Below are 19,813 nucleotides of genomic sequence, written 5' to 3' on the forward strand. Positions count from 1 at the left end.
CACCTAGGGGAGCCCCAGCAGGTCTCGGCCGAGCGCAGCCCGAGGAGCAGTGAGAAGGGTCCTGAAGGGAAGGGAAGAGGGCAGCAGCCAGCAGGTCGACCACTCACCCCAGTACACACCCACCCCGCCCGCCAAGCCAGGAGCCGCGGTGCGCCTCTGGGGGCGCTCGTTCCCCGGCGCCTTCTCTCGCGTGTCCCAGCACCGCTGGGCTACCGGCCGGGCTGGGGGATCCCTGGGGATGTCCATATCAGGCATGGTGACTGAGTGGCTGCTCTCCCACGACCAGCGTAAAAGCTGGGGTTAGGCGGAGCAGGGGGGACTCAGCTTAGGGTCCCCCGAGGTCCAGGACGAGGGGAGGCGCTCAGCGCCCAGAGACTGGAGAGGCGGCGCCCAGCGGGGCCCCTCCAGAGGTAGTGGCCGGCGCCAGGCATCCTCCAGGAAGACTCGGGGCCAGGAGAGCCCGGGAGGCGCCCGGGAGACGCCGGTGCCAGCGCGGAGGGCCGAGGCAGCGCTCAGTCCCGGGCGGGCGCCCGCGGAGGCGGCGGCGGCGGGGCCGGGCGGGCATGCCGCGCCACCGGAGCTCCTTTCGGGCGCACGCTTCCCTGGCGCGGGCTGCGCGCGGCGGCTGCTGCCGCTCCCCCTGCTGCTGCGGACTCCCATGGCGGCTCCGCCCGGCCGGGGCCGCCGCCGCTGCCGCCAGCCGCGGGCTGAATGAATGAGCCGGAGCGGCGCAGCCCGGCTGCCGGCGGCCGCGCTCACCGGCCCGGGACGCTTCCGCATGGCCCGCGAGGAGCCGGCGCCCGCGGCGGTGGCGGCGGCCGGGCAGCCCGGGGGCGACCGGGGCGGCGAGCGCGCGCCGGCGCTGCAGGGGCCGGGGGTCGCCCGCAGGGGGCGGCCGTCGCTGAGCCGCGCTAAACTGCACGGGCTGCGGCACATGTGCGCCGGGCGCGCGGCGGCGGGGGGCTCCTTCCAGCGGCGGGCGCTGTGGGTGCTGGCCTTCTGCACGTCGCTGGGCTTGCTGCTGTCCTGGTCCTCCAACCGCCTGCTCTACTGGCTCAGCTTCCCGTCGCACACGCGGGTGCACCGCGAGTGGAGCCGCCAGCTGCCCTTCCCCGCCGTCACCGTGTGTAACAACAACCCCCTGCGCTTCCCGCGCCTCTCCAAGGGGGACCTGTACTACGCAGGCCACTGGCTCGGGCTGCTGCTGCCCAACCGCACGGCGCGCCCGCTGGTCAGCGAGCTGCTGAGGGGCGACGAGCCGCGCCGCCAGTGGTTCCGCAAGCTGGCCGACTTCCGCCTCTTCCTGCCGCCGCGCCACTTCGAGGGAATCAGCGCCGCCTTCATGGACCGCCTGGGCCACCAGCTCGAGGACATGCTGCTGTCCTGCAAGTACCGCGGCGAGCTCTGCGGCCCGCACAACTTCTCCTCCGTGAGTGCCCCCCGCGAAACCCCGCTCCCTCTGCTCCCCCTCTGCAGAGTCAGGGCACCGCCCGCCACCCCCTCGGCGGGAGCTGGACACCAGGCCCCTCGCAGTGACACTATTCCACGATGCCAAGATGGAACCCGCTCTTGGGTCCCTGAGCCCTCTCCTCCGGGTTGTGGGAAGCTGGATACAACCGTAGGAGGGGTCACCTCGCTTTCCTGCCCCAGCCTCTCTCCTCTGGCATCGGTTCCCAAGCTCCCCACTCTGCTGTCATGGCCCCCTCTGTGAACATCAGCCCTCTCTCTCCCGACCTCACCCCCAGGTTCACAGGACTCCAGGCATCTGTCCTGTATTTGGGGTGAAGGGGTGGGAAGAGAGAGAAGCGTGTTTTAAGTATGGGCTGTTGTCTTTGGGAAAACCAACCGAAGTTCTTCAGAAACAGGCCGTCAGGAGGGTCAGGCCCAGACCCTAAGTAGCTTAGGGCTTCAGAGTTCCAAAACACTTTGAAATCTAGGGGGACTTTGAAGGAAACCCCCTGAATATTAGACAGCACTAAAGCTGCAGCCTGCTTGGTGAGGGAGGCAGTAGCCTTGTCTGCTACTTTTTAAAAGCTCTGTGTTTTAAGCATCCAGGGGAGTTGAACACTGGCGGGCACCAGTAGGGCCCCTGACCTCATAAGGTATGAGTGAGAGTGCTCCTGTCTAAAGAAACCAGCGTCCTGCGGGGAAGGCAGTGTGGCAGAGACACTGATGCGAACAGCCAGGGCCAGGAGCTGTGCTCAGGGTTTGTAAGCCATTTGCTGTGCTGGTTCCCTCACGCCGTGGGTCTGGATAATGCAGCTGTCAGACAGAAGGTACCTGCCTAGTGTGGTCTGCCTAGGAAGAGTTCTGGTACCAAGCCCCAGCGTGGCACAAGCCTGTCCAGGCATTTGTGTGCGAATGCCCCGTAGATGGGTTTGGGTTTTTCCACTAATGCAGAAAAGGTTGGTATGTGCATTTACATGTAATGCTCCGATGGTGATTTTGCCAGCCCTTATGCATCAAGTCTGACAGTCTTGTCTCTGACAAAGCCTTTTCTGGGATGGTAAAGAAATGCCATGGTTCCAACAGGTGTTGGCACAGATGCCAGTCAGGCAAGGCATCTGATTGGCTGATTGGGTTAATCCTTGTCTAGGATGGTGAACCTGGCTTCAGTCTTGCCCTCCTTGCTTTGCTTTATAGAGAGTGACCCTGAGTTATCCACTCCCAAACCACCTTGTTTTCTGGGTTTTTCAGTGGGCCTTTAAAGAACACCTTTAAGCTATTTGAGGGGATCCCCAGATACAGAGCAGGCCCATCAGGAATGCTTCCTGCTAACTACATCACCTACTCAACCACCTAGTGGTTCCCTAGCCTTCTTAAGCAGAAGATGCCATTAACATGTCCTTCTAAGCAACTTCTTCCAGACTTGGGACACAATTCTGAGTTCCACAGAGATAAAGGAATGAGGATAGTGATGCTTGTTCTTTGCTGACCACATTGCTGTGTAAATGCATTACACAGAAGCCTCGTGTTGTTTTCCTCTCTGACCCTGGGCTTCTTCTGTCGGAGGAGCCCTGGCTAGGACTCTTGCCCTCCCCCACCCTGCCAAGTCCTATCCCCCCCTAGGATGTTGGCTGGGAGAGTGGAAAGTGGTGATACCCCAGCAGGGCCAGGTGGGCAAAGCCAGAGCCTGCCCACCTCTGCTTGCAATCACACAGCACCTGCAGGGGCCACCTGACCTCTACCTCTCCTGCAGGGAGGGCCATGAGTTGAGAAAAGCAGGGTGTTTCCCACTGGGGCACCCCCTTCTCTTACCTCCCTCTACCCTACCTTCCTGTGTCTGAAGAATTTGCAGGTATACACCCACCCAAGCAAAAGAATTACTGCCATTCTCCAAAGGTATGTGTTCCTGGGGACTCAGGTGACCCCTAGTGGTTTCCTTTCATTGGGCCCGTCCCAGGAGTTTCTAGCCCCTTAACATTTCCAAGGGCCTCAGAATTAAAGGCTGCACCCATCTGTCTACCCATCAGTCAGAAGCAATTTCAGGGGATCCCCAAATACAGAGCAGGCCCATCATGAATACTTCCTGCTAACCACATCACCTACTCAAGCCTGTGTCGTCTTCAGTGGAGTGGCACTGTCATGCAGTGAGTGATTAACAACATGAATGCTTGAGCTGCACTGATAGTTCAAATCCTGAAACTACCACTTACTGTGTGTCTTCAGACAAGTGACTTACTCTCTCTGTTCTTTAGTTACCTACTTCATCTAGTGTAGGTAACACTAGCATATACACCATGTTTGTTGTGTGTGCAGATAGACAGATAGATATTGGTATATACATTTATATAAAGAGGGGGGAGCTCTTAAAACTGTGCTGGTCCCCCATAAAAAGTTGTCTTTAAATGGCTAGTCTCTGGGCCTCCAGCTCAGTGCCCCCTCCCTTCTGCATCCATCCTCTGCACTACGGCCAGAGTAGTCCTTCTAAATTCCACTCAAAGGATATCATCCTACTCCTTAAAACCCTTCAGTGGCTCACCTGTCCTCAGAATGAAGTCCAGGTTCCTCAGGCCCTGTGCCTGGTCCTGCCTTACCTCTTGCCCCACCCACTCCAGAACCTCGTACTCAAGCTCTTTGTACAGCATACAACGGCTGGACCTGGCTCCTCAAGCCTCTGGGTCTTCCCTGCTCAACTACTGTACGCGCTGTCCCCTCCTGCTGCTTTGCCTGCCTGGGATTACCCACTACCCTTCATCATACAGCGCTGGGATTTCTTCCACTTTGGAACCTTTCCTGACCACATCACCCCGCCTCCCCTCATCACCAAACAACTGATGCCTTCCTCCTTGTCACCCCTCTACCACCCCGTTAAGGGTCAGTCCTCACAGGTGTGCATGTCATCACACCTGCTGGCCTGCATCTGTGTCCTCCTCCAGGCCCAGGCAGGAATCACATCTGAGTTCCCTGCTATCTCAGCCCTCAGCACAGACACCCTGACACATAGGAGGTGTTGAGGAAAAGTTTGGGGAATGAAAACCTTCACCAGGTACCCTCAGGACTTCTTGTTGTCCTGGGTCACCAGCTCCGTGACTCTTGGCTTAATTTCTCTAGGGAACGCCAGTGGAATGCATTTCTAATGAGGATGTGCCCAGGCAATTGCTGGGCATTTATCCCTTTTGGGGTCAGAGGGGGAGCACGGGAGCAGGATGCCAGGTGCTCCTCAGATACCTATGCTCCCAACTAAGAGGATCAGTGCAGCAGGTGAAGGACTCGGGGGGACACCTTTGGTGGGGGTGTCATCTGTCCCCAAGTCTCATTCCATCCAGGTAGTCTCTTGTCTAGAAGTAAACTCGGCTGGAGAGAGAAGGGTGTTGTGGAGGAGCATCTCTGGGTTTCTTCAGGATGTGTTCCCCTACAGCTCCTCGCTGTGTTTGTCACAGCTGTGTAAGGGTTAATCGCTCAGCTGTGAAACAAGCACTCCCACTTCTGAATGCACACTTTGTTTCTCTGGCATCAGCTGGAGACCTCACGCTGTGCACACTCTGGCCCTTCTGGGCTGTCCTGGGGGCAGAGGAAAGCAGCCTTCGTGATAATGGAGTAGGATGCAAAACTGCTAGACCCAGCTATCTGGGACTGAATCCTAGGGAGAGGGACTAAGGCATTGGGAACAGGCTGACAGAGGCCAGTCAGGGCCCACTGCAAGAGCAAGAAGCAGCGACCCTCCTTGGGAGGACGCATGGCTCAGGGGAAAGTGCCAGGCAGACCTCAGCCTAGGGGTCGGCTCCGCTCCTTCCTAGCCGTGTGCCCTGGTCAGGAGCTCCACTCTCCGAGCCTCTGGTAATAATTCCTGCCTAAGAAGGCTTGAATGAAGGTACGTATGTAGGGTCTAGCCCATGCCTGGACAGCAGTAGGTTCTTGATATTCCAGAGCAACTGTTTTAATTTGGATGGAGAGATCATCAGTCTTTGTAGCTAATGGTAGCAGTTATTAATTATCATCAGTATGATTACTTTCTTACCATGATCACTTACCTGAGTGGGGTATGCTCATTTCCTGGTTCATGCATTCAATCACCCAGCATCTATTGAGTGTCAAGCTCTGTAATAGCTGCTGCAGATATATAATGAAATAAGGCTTAGTGTGTGTCCGCCATGAACCTGCAGTTGAACTGTTGAGGAAGGAGATTGTGAACAGATGTCAGGTCATGCACAGGTGTGGTGTGGCCTCAGAGGAGGACCCAGGAGAGAATGGGGGGACCTCTGATGGCTTCCTGGAGGAGGTGGCATCTGATCTGAGTCTTGAAGGATAAGTAGAAAGTCCAAGGTAGGGAAGGCGGGAAAAAGGATTTCAGGGAGAGGGGATGGCATATGCAAACCAGAGAGTACCGAAGTATGAAACAGTGAGATTGAAAATGTGCTTTCTAGGGCCTGAGAGTAGTTCAGGGCAGCTGGAAGGAGGGACTGAATGTGCTGAGTTGTGTTGAGCTGGGGTGTGATAATGCAAAGGCGTGATGGACACCTGAGGGCCAAAGTAACTTTTTTAACTTTGTAGTGTAAGTTCCGACTTTCGCTACTAGCTGTTACGCTATGGAGTGTCTCACCCATATCATTTGTGTCCTCCTTGCCTCCCCACTCCCAGCAGCTGCCATCCCCATTCCCAGATCCAACAGGGACCATCCCTCCCTGCACCTTCTCCCATTTGCTACCCCCTTTGGCAAGGATCACCCTTGAGTCCAGAGTTTGGATGTATCCTCCATACTAAAAGCCAAAGAAACAGCATTTGGTTTCACCACACTTTGTCACAGCAAGCAGGTCGGCTGCTCTGAGTCAGCAACAGAAAACAAGAAATCATTTCAGCAACATATTGTTTAAAATCAGCAAATTCTGTTAAAATGGTGCCTGGCCAGGCAGTCCAGTAGTTGTGAGGATGGATGGCTTTAGGAGACAAGGAAAAGACTTTCACTTTTAGAGAAAGGAATAAAGAACTAATACATGTCAAGTGCTTACAACAGTTTCTGGCACCAAGTAAGGACTCAATAAATGTGAGCTATTTCTGTTATTCTTACTTGCAGTGAGCATTTCAAGTGAAGGATGAAGGCACATAGCATTGGGCAGCTGCGATATGCCAGACCCAGGCTGGGCATATTTCATGCCATCCCAGTTCTCAAAATAACCCTAAAAGGTTGTGTGATCATCCACATTTTACAGATGGGGAACTGCAGCTCAGGAAGGGTCTGTAGTCTGCCTAATGTCACAGAGCCAGCAGATAACAAAGCTGGGATTCAAACCCAAGTTTTCATTGCCCCAAAGGATGTACATGCAATGGAGGAGAAAGGGACAGCATTGGTGGGAGGCAGGGGGTGTGCTGGGAAGACCCATCCAGCCTCAGTTCTGTCCTGACCAGCTCTATGGCTTTGGCCTCAGGTTCTTCTCCTGTGAAGTGAGGGCATATGGGCCAAATGACTAATGGGACTTAGCTGAAAAGTTCTCCATCCAAGTGAGCATCAGGGGAAAATAGGGCTTAACTACTGCAGATGGCCCAGGCTTTTCAGCCAACCATTTCTTTGCTCTGCAGAGCTGAGACAGTGATTAAGGGGGAAATGTACAAGTTATTGAAGTGCTAGAGACAGGACAGTGATTAAATAGACATTTATACAAGGAACATGAAAAGACCTTCACCAGTTATATGACTTTGGGGAAATTAGTTTGGGGAATCAAATGTAAACTCTGCTCAGGTCTGCAGATATCCAAATTGACCAATATCAAGCTGATTCTGATAGTGGCTATTTGGGGGCCACTGTGGCCAGTCATGAAGGCCTCAGTCAGATGTCTGCCCAGTTGAGAAGGGTTGGAGGAAAAGCCAGGCCATGTGGTTTATACAGCAGTCGCTTTGATTCTCCCAATTTGCCTGGATCATCTACTCAGATTCTATCAACCAATGCGCATTGACCACCTACTGTGTGCCAGGCACTGGCTGCAAAGGTGACCATAAATCTACTCTGTTTCTGGTAAACAGGTATACAGAAGTCAATGTGCTTCATCAGAGTGGCTGGGTCTGAAAGGGGCTACCACTCATACAGGAGTGGGGCTGGGCATGAGACAGCCTAGGATTTGTACTGGGGACCGATTATGCAAACAGTCACATGCATTTCCCCAGAATTGAATGGATACTTTGAATCCATTTTACAGATGAGGAAATTGAGGCTCAGAGAGCTACAGAGTCATACCTGGGGGGGAAGCAGAGTCAGGATTCGACCAAAGGTTGGTCCAGTTCCAAAGCCAATGGTTCTTTTTCTTTTCTATGACAGCATTCTGCCAACACTCAGAGAGGCTGGTAACAATGATCTCTTTCATATAGGGTATCTCTCACAATCTTGTAAGCCTTACCTCAAAGTTTCTTTCCCTGAAGATTGGTGTAGGCCCTGGAAGTCAGGCTGGCTTCCAAGGCCTGCAACACGGAAAAGGAAAGACCGTTCCTAAGAGAACAGGATCAGAGATGGACATGCATCCTGCTATACCATCAACCAAACAGCTGGAAGGCAACAGATCTGTGAAGGGGAATCTTCTTGGGAGTTGCTAAAAAGTTTTAATTCAGCCCTAATTGAACTAAATTACTATTTTCATTACTTCAAGGACATTGGTAACTTGAAGTCCTGGTTAAGGAAATGTTGCCAAATAGCGATCCAGCTCAGGCCCAGTGCTAACAAATAGATGACTCACGTGTAATTGGAACATGACTTGTTGATAAAACAAATAGAGGCTTCTAACATACTGGGGAAGTTTGTTCTCCTGAGCATGTCAAATATCTCCCCTGACAGCACTGTTTATACTATTAATTTGCTTAGTAAATTGTTTCCTCTGATTCCATACACTTTTATTGAGCTCCTACTTGCTGTCAGGCACTCTTATGTTCATTGTTTTATTTCAGCCTGACAGTGGACCAGAAAAGAAAGTATTCTTTCCTCCCTGGTACAGATAAGGAAACTGAGGCACAGATGGGTTCAGTGGCTTGCCCAACGCCATTGAGAGAAACCTGAATCTGAGGATTCCAAAATCAATGCTCTTTGCACCACATCACAATTGTTCCCACAAAGACATCCCATTGCAGCTTTGGCCAGACAAATCTGTAGAGCATTTCCAATCAGTAGAGTCTTAATTACCTGTTTAGATATTATAATACATAGTACCATCTCATTTTATCCCTACAACAGTGGAGGGTGATTTATTGCCTGCCTAACTTCAGAGACGGGATCACACGACCTGGGGAAAGAAGCAGCCAGAATTTGAATTCAGGTCTCCTAAGACTCCCATTTACTTCTTCTTCCCCAGCTGCTCTGTTACTGGTCAGGATGGACTTGAGGGGATTGTACCTGCCCTGGAATATATTATTAGGGAAAAAGCAGTGGGCTTCTGAGTGCCTTGCAAAAAAGAATCTGTGCTAAAACTGGCTGCTGAGAAGAGGCACTGAGTTCCTTTTTTTATCTCTGCCCAGAGACCTTTCCTCCTTCTCAGGCAGGTCAGTTCCAGCATATTCCAATTGGCTGTGGATGAATGGAGAACCTCCTAGGCCTGTGCAAATCAGACTTTTTCCTGAGCCCAATGCAGGAATCCTGACAGTAGATCTGGAACGGGGCCTGAGACTGGCATTTCTAAATACTCCCAGATGATGGCAGATGCAGCTGGGCCACAGCTCACACTTTGAGGGCAAGGCTGTGGGCTCACTGAAGTCCCATGGGTGTTGAGAGGGAGGAATCAGTGGGCTCTCAGTCATGTCCGAGTCAGTCGGTCTGCAAAAGTGCAGGTGGAGTGAGCATCCTGGGGTGGAGCAAGGAGAGCAGCTAGGGGAGGAATGCTGGGTTCCCCGCTCAACCCCGGAGGAGGCTGTGTATGGCAGAGATGTCATGATGCCAGGGGCAGCCTGCTTGCCACACCAAAGCAGTGTCCACGGAGGGGCCGTGGTTCTAGCCACAGTGCCAGTCAAACCAAAATGCAAAGGCCACCTGGTAGACTAAATAAGAGTTCCTCAGATGCCCACATCCTCATCCCCAGAACCTATGAATATATTACTTTCCAGGCAAAAGGGGCTCTGTGGGTGTGATTAGATTAAGGGTTTAGCCGTGGGGAGATTACCCTGAATCATCCGAGGGGCCTACTGTCAGCACAAGTGCCCTTATAAGAGAGAGTCAGGAGGGTCAGAGTCAGAGATGTAACCCTGGAAGCAGAGGTCAGAAAGTCAGAGAGAGATCTGAAGACATTGTGTGGATGGCTTTAAAGATGAGGGGGCCATAAATCAAGGGAAGCAGTTGGTTTCTAGAAGCTGGACAAGGCAAGGAAGCCGATTCCTCCCCAGAGTTTCCAGAATGAATGCAGCCTTGCCAACACCTTGATTTTTAGCCTCCCAACTTCCAGAACTATAAGCTAATAAATGTGTGCTGTTTGAAGCTACTAAGTTTGTGGTAGTTTGCTACAGCCACAACAGAGAACTCATACAAGCCTCATTTGTTGAACAAAATAGTCTCCACTCCACACCTGACTCCACATGTGAACCAGAGTGGGTAGGTTTGGGGCAGGGACTGTCCCCAAACCAAGAAATCAAAAGAATCTACAACAAACATGCAGCTAGGTTCAAAAATAGCCAACAGGGGAGTATTTTGATCTTGCTTACATTCACACAAGATTGGGAATTTGGACCCCAGACACTAAGAAATAAGGTGGTTGGAGGAATAGGAAGAAGGTGGCTTCAGGAGTCAGACAGACTCAAGCTCATATGCCAGGTCTGCCAGGTGTTAATGGGGGGCCACTGGGGAGTTGCTTACCTTCATATTTGTGAAACAGAGATCATACCTTCCTTGCAGCATTGTTTTTTGAAACTTTAAGATAATATATTAATCCATTCAAAAATTCCTTATTGGGAGCCAGTTATGGTCTAGTCCTGGTACATAAAAAAATGAGTATGAATACAGAAAGTGTTACTACTCTCTTGGATATAAAAGCACAGACATGTAGGTGCTAAATAAATGTGAGCTATCACTATTGTCCTCATCATCATTATTAACAGGTGACACCTCTCACTTTTTCAGAGAAAAACTTCAAGGCCCTGGAATAATAGTGCATTAATGATGGCCTTCTATATACTGTCACAGTTCTAGCCAGGAATCACTATGTACTTTTCATATTATACCTCTGCGGGTAGGTCAGAGCCTGATAGGTGTTCTTCCCCCATTTTGTACCGTGTCCAGAGTCACAACTCAGTGAGGGAGATTGGGTGGTTCAAGGTCACACTGAACGTCACTGGGAAGCTTGAAAGGTTCTGAGGATATCTGTGCTCAAGCCTACAGAGGACGCTTTCATGTTGCAGCAGTATCTGTTTCTTCCTCTGAGAAGTTACTCTTTCTCCAAAATATGCATGCTGGCCATCCCCTTCTGATTCTGATGGCATATCTAATCTGAAAGCTGTTGATACTCTGATCTCTGAAAGTGAAGGGTTTAATCTTCTCTTGGAACCCCTCCCAAAGAAAATTATTTTCCCGCTTTGAAATGGCACGGGCATCCACTGTGAACTCACATCCATAAATCTAAGGCTACTGCTCCAGAAAGCAGATGAGGTTTGATTCTACATCTCAGCAGTCTCACAGAGCAAATTATGGCAAGAATTTGATTTATAGAAGCACCTCAAAGGCTCTGGAGTGAGGCGCATGTTTATTCACTTTATTACCGTTTATTTTACGCTATCTCTTTATGCTCCCTGTACATGGATTTGAAAGACCATTTGGATAGATGCTTATGACCTACCAGTTTGCAGGAATGTGGCTGTCTTTGGCCATGCTGCTGACAGCTGGGGTTGGGGGTCCTACACCAGCATTGAGGGTGAAGGAAGCCAAGATGTAACCACAGGCTTGGGGACTCCAGCCCAAAGTTCTTGCCTGAACTTCCCCAGCTCTGCGTTTGTATGGTACTTGTTGTGAATCTCCAGCTGCAATGCAAGGATGGGTACAGGCAGGCTTGATTTAAGATTCACATATCTCAGAACAGCTGGGGATATTTAACATCACTATAATTACATTTTTGACAGTACATGGAGTGAGAGCCTTTTTGTTATTGTTGAATATTCGATGAGCATCAAATATTTTAACTAGACAGGGAAACACGACTTCATATTTCATATCCAAGTAGGTTTGTTTGTAAAATTCCAGCCGGGGGTAGGTGTCTCAGGATTGAGTTTTATTTCATCCCTTGTCTTTGGAAAGGGCAGGAGCTCTGCCCCTGTGGCTGAGGAGCTGTGTCAGGTGGGCTGGAGGCTGCAGAGAGCAGGGAGCAGGCAGGAGCTGAGGAGGTGCCCCTGTGTGCCCGAGGTGACACGCAGGGTCTAGGATGTTATCCCAGCTCTCTTTGCTGTGGCACCAAAGTGGTGACGAGCAAGCAGAGGCTCAGAGAGCACCCGCAAACTTGCCAGGACATTTCTAATACATGAAGAGCTGAGGTTGCCTAAGGTCTGTTCAGGGGCACTTCAGGCAAGTTGGGTATAATGGTTGTTGCCAGGAGGTGGGATGTGGAGAGTGAAAACAAGAAAGAGGAAGACCTGCTGTGCACCAGGCTCTGTGCCTCCCATTCATCTTTGTCTTCTTCAACCCTCAGGACATTACTCTTGGGTACAGCATTGTTATGCCCATTTTAGAGATGACGAAACCAAGGCTCTCAGGATTGATGGGGGAAGCAGTGATGAGGATCTGTTTCCCCTGTTCCTAAAGGACAGCATTTTGAGTATGTAATTTCTATTGACCCCTGGCTACTGCATTCCCACCCCTGCCCCTCCCCTCTCCATACTCCAAGAATCTTAACCAGCCAACGAGATGGGAAACTACCTATTACTTTGACCACCCTCTTCCCACCCTCCTGTAGTCAGGGGTTCATGACCCTGAGTCACAAAGCCAAGTCACTTTTCTGAGCTGCTTATCTTTCTCCAAGGATATTCCAACTTCCACACCTTTGCTCAAGCTGCTCTCTTCCCCTGGACGCCTGTTCCCCATCTCTGCCTCGTAAGCTCTCTCAACTCTGTATGTTGTGTGCTTTGATATGCCCAGAATCTGCCTGGAAGCATGCATGAGGTCTAATAATGGGCTGCCCCTGAGGAGGGGCCTGGGAGGATGGGGTAGCTGGGGTGGGAAGGAACCTGGCTTCTTATTCTGCACTTTTTTCTGTGGTTTAAATTTTTTAAACCACGTGTGCATATAACTTATAAGAAATACATGAAACAAAAGTACTGTCTGAAAAAAATCCCATCTTGTCTGAGGCTATCTCGGCCACTCCTCCATGTGAACCTTCTGGAAAATAAGCGTCCCATTCTGCCAACCACCCAAGACTTGCTTAAGCCCCTTGCTGGCCCCTTTTCCCTCTAGGCCTTTTACCAGGGTCCTCTTCAGCCTCTGGTCCCTGGCGTCCCCCCCACTCCCCCGCAGGGCAGGGCCGCGCCACCCCTCCTTGAGGCTCCCCGGCACTAGCAGGGTTCCTCGTGGGGGACACGCACTCCACCCGAGCACTAAATTGCCAAGACAGGAAAAAGGATCCGTATCACCAAAATATATGTGGACTTATTCAATAATTCATTAATGTATTCAATAGTTATCAAGAGCCCACAGGTGCCAGGTGTTATGCTAGATGTGTGATTCAGAGGGAAATGATTTGGCCCTTCCCTCACACAGCCTGCCTTCTGGAGCTCCATGAATGACCTCCGTGATGATCAGAACCATGGGAGGGCTTGTTTAAGAGTCCCTGGCTGTGAGCCAGAACCACTGAATCAGAATTTATGGGGGAGAGGTCCAGCAACCTCTTTTTAACACACAAACGCAGGTAATGAGGGTTTTAGGATAACATTCTGTGTTGGGGGTGGGAGGGTGGCACACATAATAAAAATAGACAAATAAATAAATGAACAAGATAGTTTCTGACCTTAAATCATGTGATAGAGAATGGCAGGAGGCTACTTGAAGACAGGAGAGTAGGGAAAGGTTGATTCTCTGAGGAGATGATGTGTTTGCTGAGATACCTGGACAATGAGAAGGTAAAGCCACGCAGGGATCCCGGGAAAAGCACGAACAGAGGGAACAGCAAGCTCATGTCTAGGGTGGTGGGAACTTCCTTCTTCCTTTCAAGGCTGGAAATTCAGCTCCAGTAGCGCGGTTCTCCTGTTCTTTGTACAATGAGTACATCTGGCTCCTTCCAAAATGTAGCTGCCTCTCATGCACACAATGTGAGAGAACAACCTGATTCTAGCAGTTCTGCAAATATTTATCTCCAGATTACTAATGTAATGTAGCCTTGGGTTCTTAGGTGAATTTCCTTTAAAAAATAACTCCAAGTGAGCGGAAAAACCCCACAAGCCCAAGAATCCAATAGCAAGTCCCTGTGTAAGGGCAGCTTGGTTGAGAACAATGTGGCCGGGCCCTTTCTTTGGAGGGCCTTTCTTTGCTACATCCTGGTTAATTAGCACCACAGCCCTCTGCTGTTGAGTCGTCATGACGGCAAGGTCTTATGACTCTGATGCCCAGGTGGATTTTCCTTCTTCAGCTTCTAAAGTGTTAGGTCAGGACGGCTGTCGTCCACACTGAAAACAGGACCCTCCACCTGGCATTGTGTTTCACAGACAGCTTGCACATCTCTCACCTCTGCTCATCTTCATAATAATCATGTGATGGAAAAGCAGCTTCTTGTTCCCATTTTATAGGTAAGGCAACTCAGGCTCAGGAAGGAGGAGAATTGACTTGCCCAAGGTCACCCAATAGTGCCAGAGCCAGGCTAGTTCTGACTCCTGTGCTGGCACCTCCTCAACCCACAGTGGTGAATTGCAGCTGGGAGACAAAATCTGTGTCCTTCTGCAAGTCCTAGTGTCACTGCCATGTGCCGAGGGAAGTCTTCCCGGATCACTCTGGAGGGCTGTATGAAACCTAGTCAGGGAGTTGAATCCTTAGCTTAGGAGCATCTGGGTCACTACAGACAGAGTTTCTCAAACATGCATGAGAGTCACCTGTGGATATTGCTACAACGCAGGTTCTGGTTCAGTAGATGGAGACCGAGCTGCATTTCTGACAAGCTCCCAAGTAATGCCAGGGCTATTGGTGCACAGAACACATTTTAAGTAGCAAGGATCTGGAAGGCAGGAGGAAAAGGCAACATGGAGTAAGAGAGAAAGAGGGCCTCTGATCCCAGACAGACCTGGGTGCATATCAACCCTGACACTTTATTCTGTGTAACAATAATCATGACTTTTGGACAAAGTTCAAGGAGGGCCCACCTTGTCCTGAATCCTGCCCTGAGAAGCAAAGCTGCTTCTTCCAGGCTAGACCTCCAGGCTGCTGCTGCTTAGAAATGCAGACAGCACAGCAATTGGTAAGTCTCTATTAAGGAGAACTCTTTCCTTTGTCTTTATATGATACAGAAATGACTAGTCATTTAGGGAGACCATGGGAATGGAGAAATAGCAATGGAGTCACATACCTCCAAAATGAGTTCCCTGAAAGGATGAGCTGACACTGGCTATTTCTGCAGCCTTTCCTGATTTTGTGGCTATCAGTGGACGTGTCCATGAGAGGTGCGAATCCAAGAAGGATGGCCTCTAGCTTGATCACAGTAATCAGCTTTGTCTTTGTACATGGGTTGCTGCTGAGGGGGAGAATCCTTCAATCTGAGGGAGTCGTGCCAGTAACAAGGCCTGTCAGGGTAATGCAGCCGGAAGCCTGTGCTCTTGTTGCTACAAGGCCATTTGTTAGAATTACTAAGCCTGCTTCCACACCACGCCTTGGGCAATTCATTTGCTTCACTCAGTCACACCCTCATTTGCTATTTCTGTCATTCATTCTTTGCTCATTCTTTTATTCATTTACTGGTTCTCAGCTTCATCTATTCATTCATGCATTTATTGAGCTCCTTCTGTATATACCACATTCTGTGCTGGGCACTAAGGATGTCAAAGTGAATCCATTCTAAGTCATCAATTCAACCTCACCTCTCTACATTCTATAAACAGGCAACAGACAATCCCCCTCAGTGGCCTCTCCTGTTTAGTGCTAAAAAACTGGATCAGCCATTTGTTCTCTTTATTCTGAGAATCTGTCTTATTGAACGTTATCATGTCATTCCCCACTGCAAGATAAGACCAAGCACCCAGGTAAGCATCAGACCCTCCCCCCCACACAACATGCATTCTGCCATGTTGAACTGCCTCAGGTTCCTTGCATCTGCCATGCTCCCAAGCCTTGGCATTTGTTGTTCCCATGGCCTGAAATGTTTTGAAACTCCTGTGTCTTCCTGGAAAGCTCTTCCTCTTCCTTCAACACAAAGGTTTATCATCTTCTTTATCACCTTCCCACGCCTCCATGCTAGGAAGTTAGGTCCTTCCTCCCCTGGGCTGCATATAGCTATCGATGCCCTGAGATGCTTTAACATGCCATGGCTCAGAGTAAGGGCTCTGGGTTCAAGTCTTTACTTTCCCATGTGCTAGCTGCATGACCATAGGAAGATATTACTGGAGTCTCTGCAAGCAGTTTCACATTCATTCTCCATTTGGAACTGCACAACTCTAAGGGAAGGTAGAAGAGTTGCAAGACCCAGACAAGTGGAGTGACTTGCTCAAGGTCACAAAGCTGGTAAGAAGCCAAGTCTCAGCTACAGCTTAGATCTTCCCACTCCCTTTCTAGGGCTGATGCTGGTCTACAACATACACAAAAAAAGATGTTAGCCCCTGGGAGTCAGTAATTAATACCCATAGAGCATCTTTATTACTTTCCTCTGAAATCTAGAAGGATCTGTTCTGGCCAGACAAGTAAGCTGCAGAGAAGAACTGAGGTTTTTGTGTGATGATTCAGGTTTTAAAAAGCAAGTTTTACCTGAGATATTTAAGTAACTCCAAGTTACTGCCACCCCATGCAGGAGAGGACAACCAGGCAGTGGTATATGACTTCGGGGTGGGAGGGGAATTGAGAGGGAGGCCAGAGCTAGGCTTCCAGAGAGAAATTACCATTTTGTATTTATTGCTTTGGCTTGCAGGAGCACCGCAGGGACAGGCTTGCTAATACATTAGGTAATTGCCTCCATTCTCTGCTTCATTCTGCAGCATGTAGACCAGCCCAGGTGCAGACTTGTAGGACGTGATTCAGCTCAGACCACCCAGGGGCCCAAGGCTTTCTCTGGGGTCTTTAGGTGCTAGATTGGGGGAGGGAATTGGGAGAGTGGGGGTTGTGGGGTGCCTGCCTCTCAGGCATCAGGGGACACCAGAATGGTCTGGTCCCTCTGCCCAGAATGAAGGGAGCAGAGGAAGTCCCACGCTGGGACTTCTTGCCCTTTGTGTACTCTGCCACTGACTGCCAAGCAGGATCCAGGACCTTAGCTGTCCCTTTCTGGGCCCCGTCTAGAAAATGAAGGAAATCATATATCAGTATTTCTTAATACATTAGAGTCACCCAGGGGAACTTTCAAAAAATTACTAAAGTCCCAAGCTGCACCCCAGAGATACTGATTTCACTAGGCTGAGGTAGAGCCCAGACACGGTTACTGTTTAGCAGGAGTTGAGTCTCTGGACTGATATATGCAGTCCCCCCGAGGGTGGGCATCCTAGGGGGCTATGTCAGCATAAAGGGCAACAAGGCAGTGTCCTTGACAGCCTGGGTCACTTGTTCCCATGTTTAGATTTTTGCTGTCAATAATGTGTACCTGCTCTTGTCCCACCTCTCTCCAGTGAGGTTCCCTCTTACCTGTGAACATTGGAGAAATACACCAGCAGGCAGCAGGCTCAGAGTCAGTCTCTTTCATACAAGCTCTGTGGTCTTGAGTAAGTCACCCTGGACCCGAGGGCCTCAATCTCCTCATCCCTCGATGATAAGAGGGCAGCCTGACTCTGTCTGCCTGCAAGCAAGATGCTGGACTGGACTTGGTTTTACAGTCCCATTTGATTCACAAAGCCTTTTCCCATCCAGTACCTGAGAGGTCAGCCGGAAGTTGAAAACTACCATTTCTGCTTGACAGGGAGACAGAGGCTGTACATGGCCAGGTAACCCGACCGTGGCCATCCAGCTAGGCAGCAGCAGAACCAGACAGACAGCAGCTCAGGTTCCAGTGATGCAGCTTCTAAAGTAACAGTGACTACTTTTTTTATTTTTCTGTGCCTCAATTCCTTACCTGTAAAATGGACATAAATGCACAGAACCCAAGAATGGACTAACAGTTACCAAAGGGAAAGGGACTGGGGAGGATGGGTGGGAAGAGAGGGATAAGCACAGGGAAAAAGAAAGAGGGCATTACAATTAGCATGTATAGTGCGTGGGGGGCACAGGGAGAGCTGTGCAACACAGAGAAGACAAGTAGTGATTTTACAGCATCTTACTATACAGATGGACAGTGACTGTGAAGGTATGTGGGGGGGACTTGGTGAAGGGGAGAACCTAGTAAACATAATGTTCTTTCTGTAAAAAAAAAAAAAAAAAAACCCCAAAAAATGGACATAAATGCCACCCATTTTCACAGAGTAGTTGGGAAGAGGAAAAAAAAATAAGCAGGCAAAACTCTTTGTGGAGCGTGGCACAAAGCAGATGGCCAATTAATTTCCCTCCTCCCTCCCTGTAATTTCTTCTGTTCTCTTTTTATCCTTTCCTTTCCCTCTGCTTGGTTTTAAACCCTTCAGAAACTAGTACCTTGAAAGGCAATAAATCACTGTGTGTGACCTTGGGCACATTGTTTAATGTCTCTGGGCCTCAGTTTCCCCATCTGTAAAGTGAAGTTGGTCCTGAGGACTAAATGTGTGAGAGAACAGCCTCTGGCACACAGCGTCGGCAGTCACTGCTCTACTTCTTTAGAACCTGCCTCCTCCTCGCTGGGCCCTGGCAGAGCAGAGTACTCTTCCCCCGCCCCCAACCCCACCAAGTGTTGAGTGATCAAGGGAGTGATCCCCCAGGCAGAGGGACTGTGAAGAAGGACACCGCCCCCCCACCAAGCCCTCACTGTGTTCTCAGCCTGACAGCTCTGCTGAGAACACACAGCCCCCAGGGCTCCTGGGCAGAGAAGCAACCCTATATCATGGGATTGCTCACTATCCTGAGATGGAAGAAAAGGAAAAAGCTATAAATATGGAGGATTTGTCTGTGATAAGTCATGGTTAGAAACCCCAGCTATATAACTTTTTAATTCTCCACTCCAGCTTGTAAGCTCATGCTGTAAAAACAGTCACTAGTAATTTATTTTTTTCTACTCTTTTAATTTCGTGATTTTTTTTTCTTTAACCAACCAAAAAGTCTTTCTAAACACACCTTAAGCTTTTATTTTTTTTCCCGTTAGCAGTCATAAAATGTGATTGCAGATTACAATTTAAAAGTTATTTTGCCAGAATGAAAGTGTACAGACTCAGGGGTAATTTCTTATTTGGGTGTTGTTAAAATAGGAATGAGTCCCGGGTATGGCTTGCCTCACCTGGCTGCAGGTGGCAAAAGGGGCTGGCATGGACAGAGGCAGTTCAGCCAGAACTGGGCATGTAGCCCAAGTGATGGATTTGAGCTCCTTCTCTTTCACTTGGAGGCTGAGTGACCTCAGGCCAAGTGACTCCCCTCTCATGGCTCAGTTTCCTTGTTTGTAAAATGTGGACAAAAATTAGGGACTGACCTCCCTAACTTGAATATTCTGAGAAAAAAAAAGATAATATATAAAAAGTTGTTTGTTAGTACAACATGTAAAGTACTAACATGTTGGAGATTATTGTTATTGGTGATCATGATGGTGGTGGTGGTAGTGGTGGAGGTGATGGTGGTGATGATGGTGGTGATGGTGGTAGAGGTGATGGTGGTGGTGGTAGTGGTGGAGGTGATGGTGGTGATGATGGTGATGGTGGTGGTAGAGGTGATGGTGGTGGTAGTCGTGGTGATGGTGGTGGTGATGGTGGTGATGGTGGTGGTAGAGGTGATGGTGGTGGTGGTAGTGGTAGAGGTGATGGTGGTAATGATGGTGGTGATGGTGGTGGTAGAGGTGATGGTGATGGTCGTGGTGATGGTGGTGATGGTAGTGGTGATGGTGGTGGTGATGGTGGTGATGATGGTGGTGGAGGTGATGGTGGTGATGGTGGTGGTGATGGTGGTGGTGGTAATTGTCATGAAAAGGATGATGGAGGTGGTGGTGATGGTGATACTATCAAGGGCAGGGTAGAGCTCATGGATTCATGTGAAAAGAGAAGGATTTTCCTCAGAGCCTATACTTCTCTATGTTTACAAATAGGTGCTCAGTAAAGAATTCTTCCCCTAATATCAACTTTAGAATTCAGAATTTTGCCCACCTCTTAGAAGTACCTGTCATTCACTCAACAAATATTAATTGAGTACCTACTATGTGCCAGACCCTGT

The 19,813-nt window shown here is 49.8% G+C and overlaps 1 protein-coding gene across 3 annotated transcripts in view; it reads left to right on the plus strand.

The window, feature by feature from the left end:
* The window catches only part of ASIC2 (acid sensing ion channel subunit 2), a 998,461-nt gene that overhangs the window by 759,160 nt on the left and 219,488 nt on the right, over positions 1-19,813 (plus strand). For 2 of the 3 annotated variants that reach the window (XM_017670731.3, XM_073235177.1), the window contains exon 1: positions 716-1,429. The exons of the other annotated variant lie outside the window; for it this stretch is intronic. In XM_017670731.3, the coding sequence (XP_017526220.2) occupies positions 716-1,429 (714 nt within the window). Of the gene's footprint in view, positions 1-715; positions 1,430-19,813 lie in introns of those variants that run through there. 3 annotated transcript variants of the gene reach the window in all.

Source organism: Manis javanica, chromosome 4 (genome assembly GCF_040802235.1).
Source record: "Manis javanica isolate MJ-LG chromosome 4, MJ_LKY, whole genome shotgun sequence".
NCBI classification, from domain to species: Eukaryota; Metazoa; Chordata; class Mammalia; order Pholidota; family Manidae; genus Manis; species Manis javanica.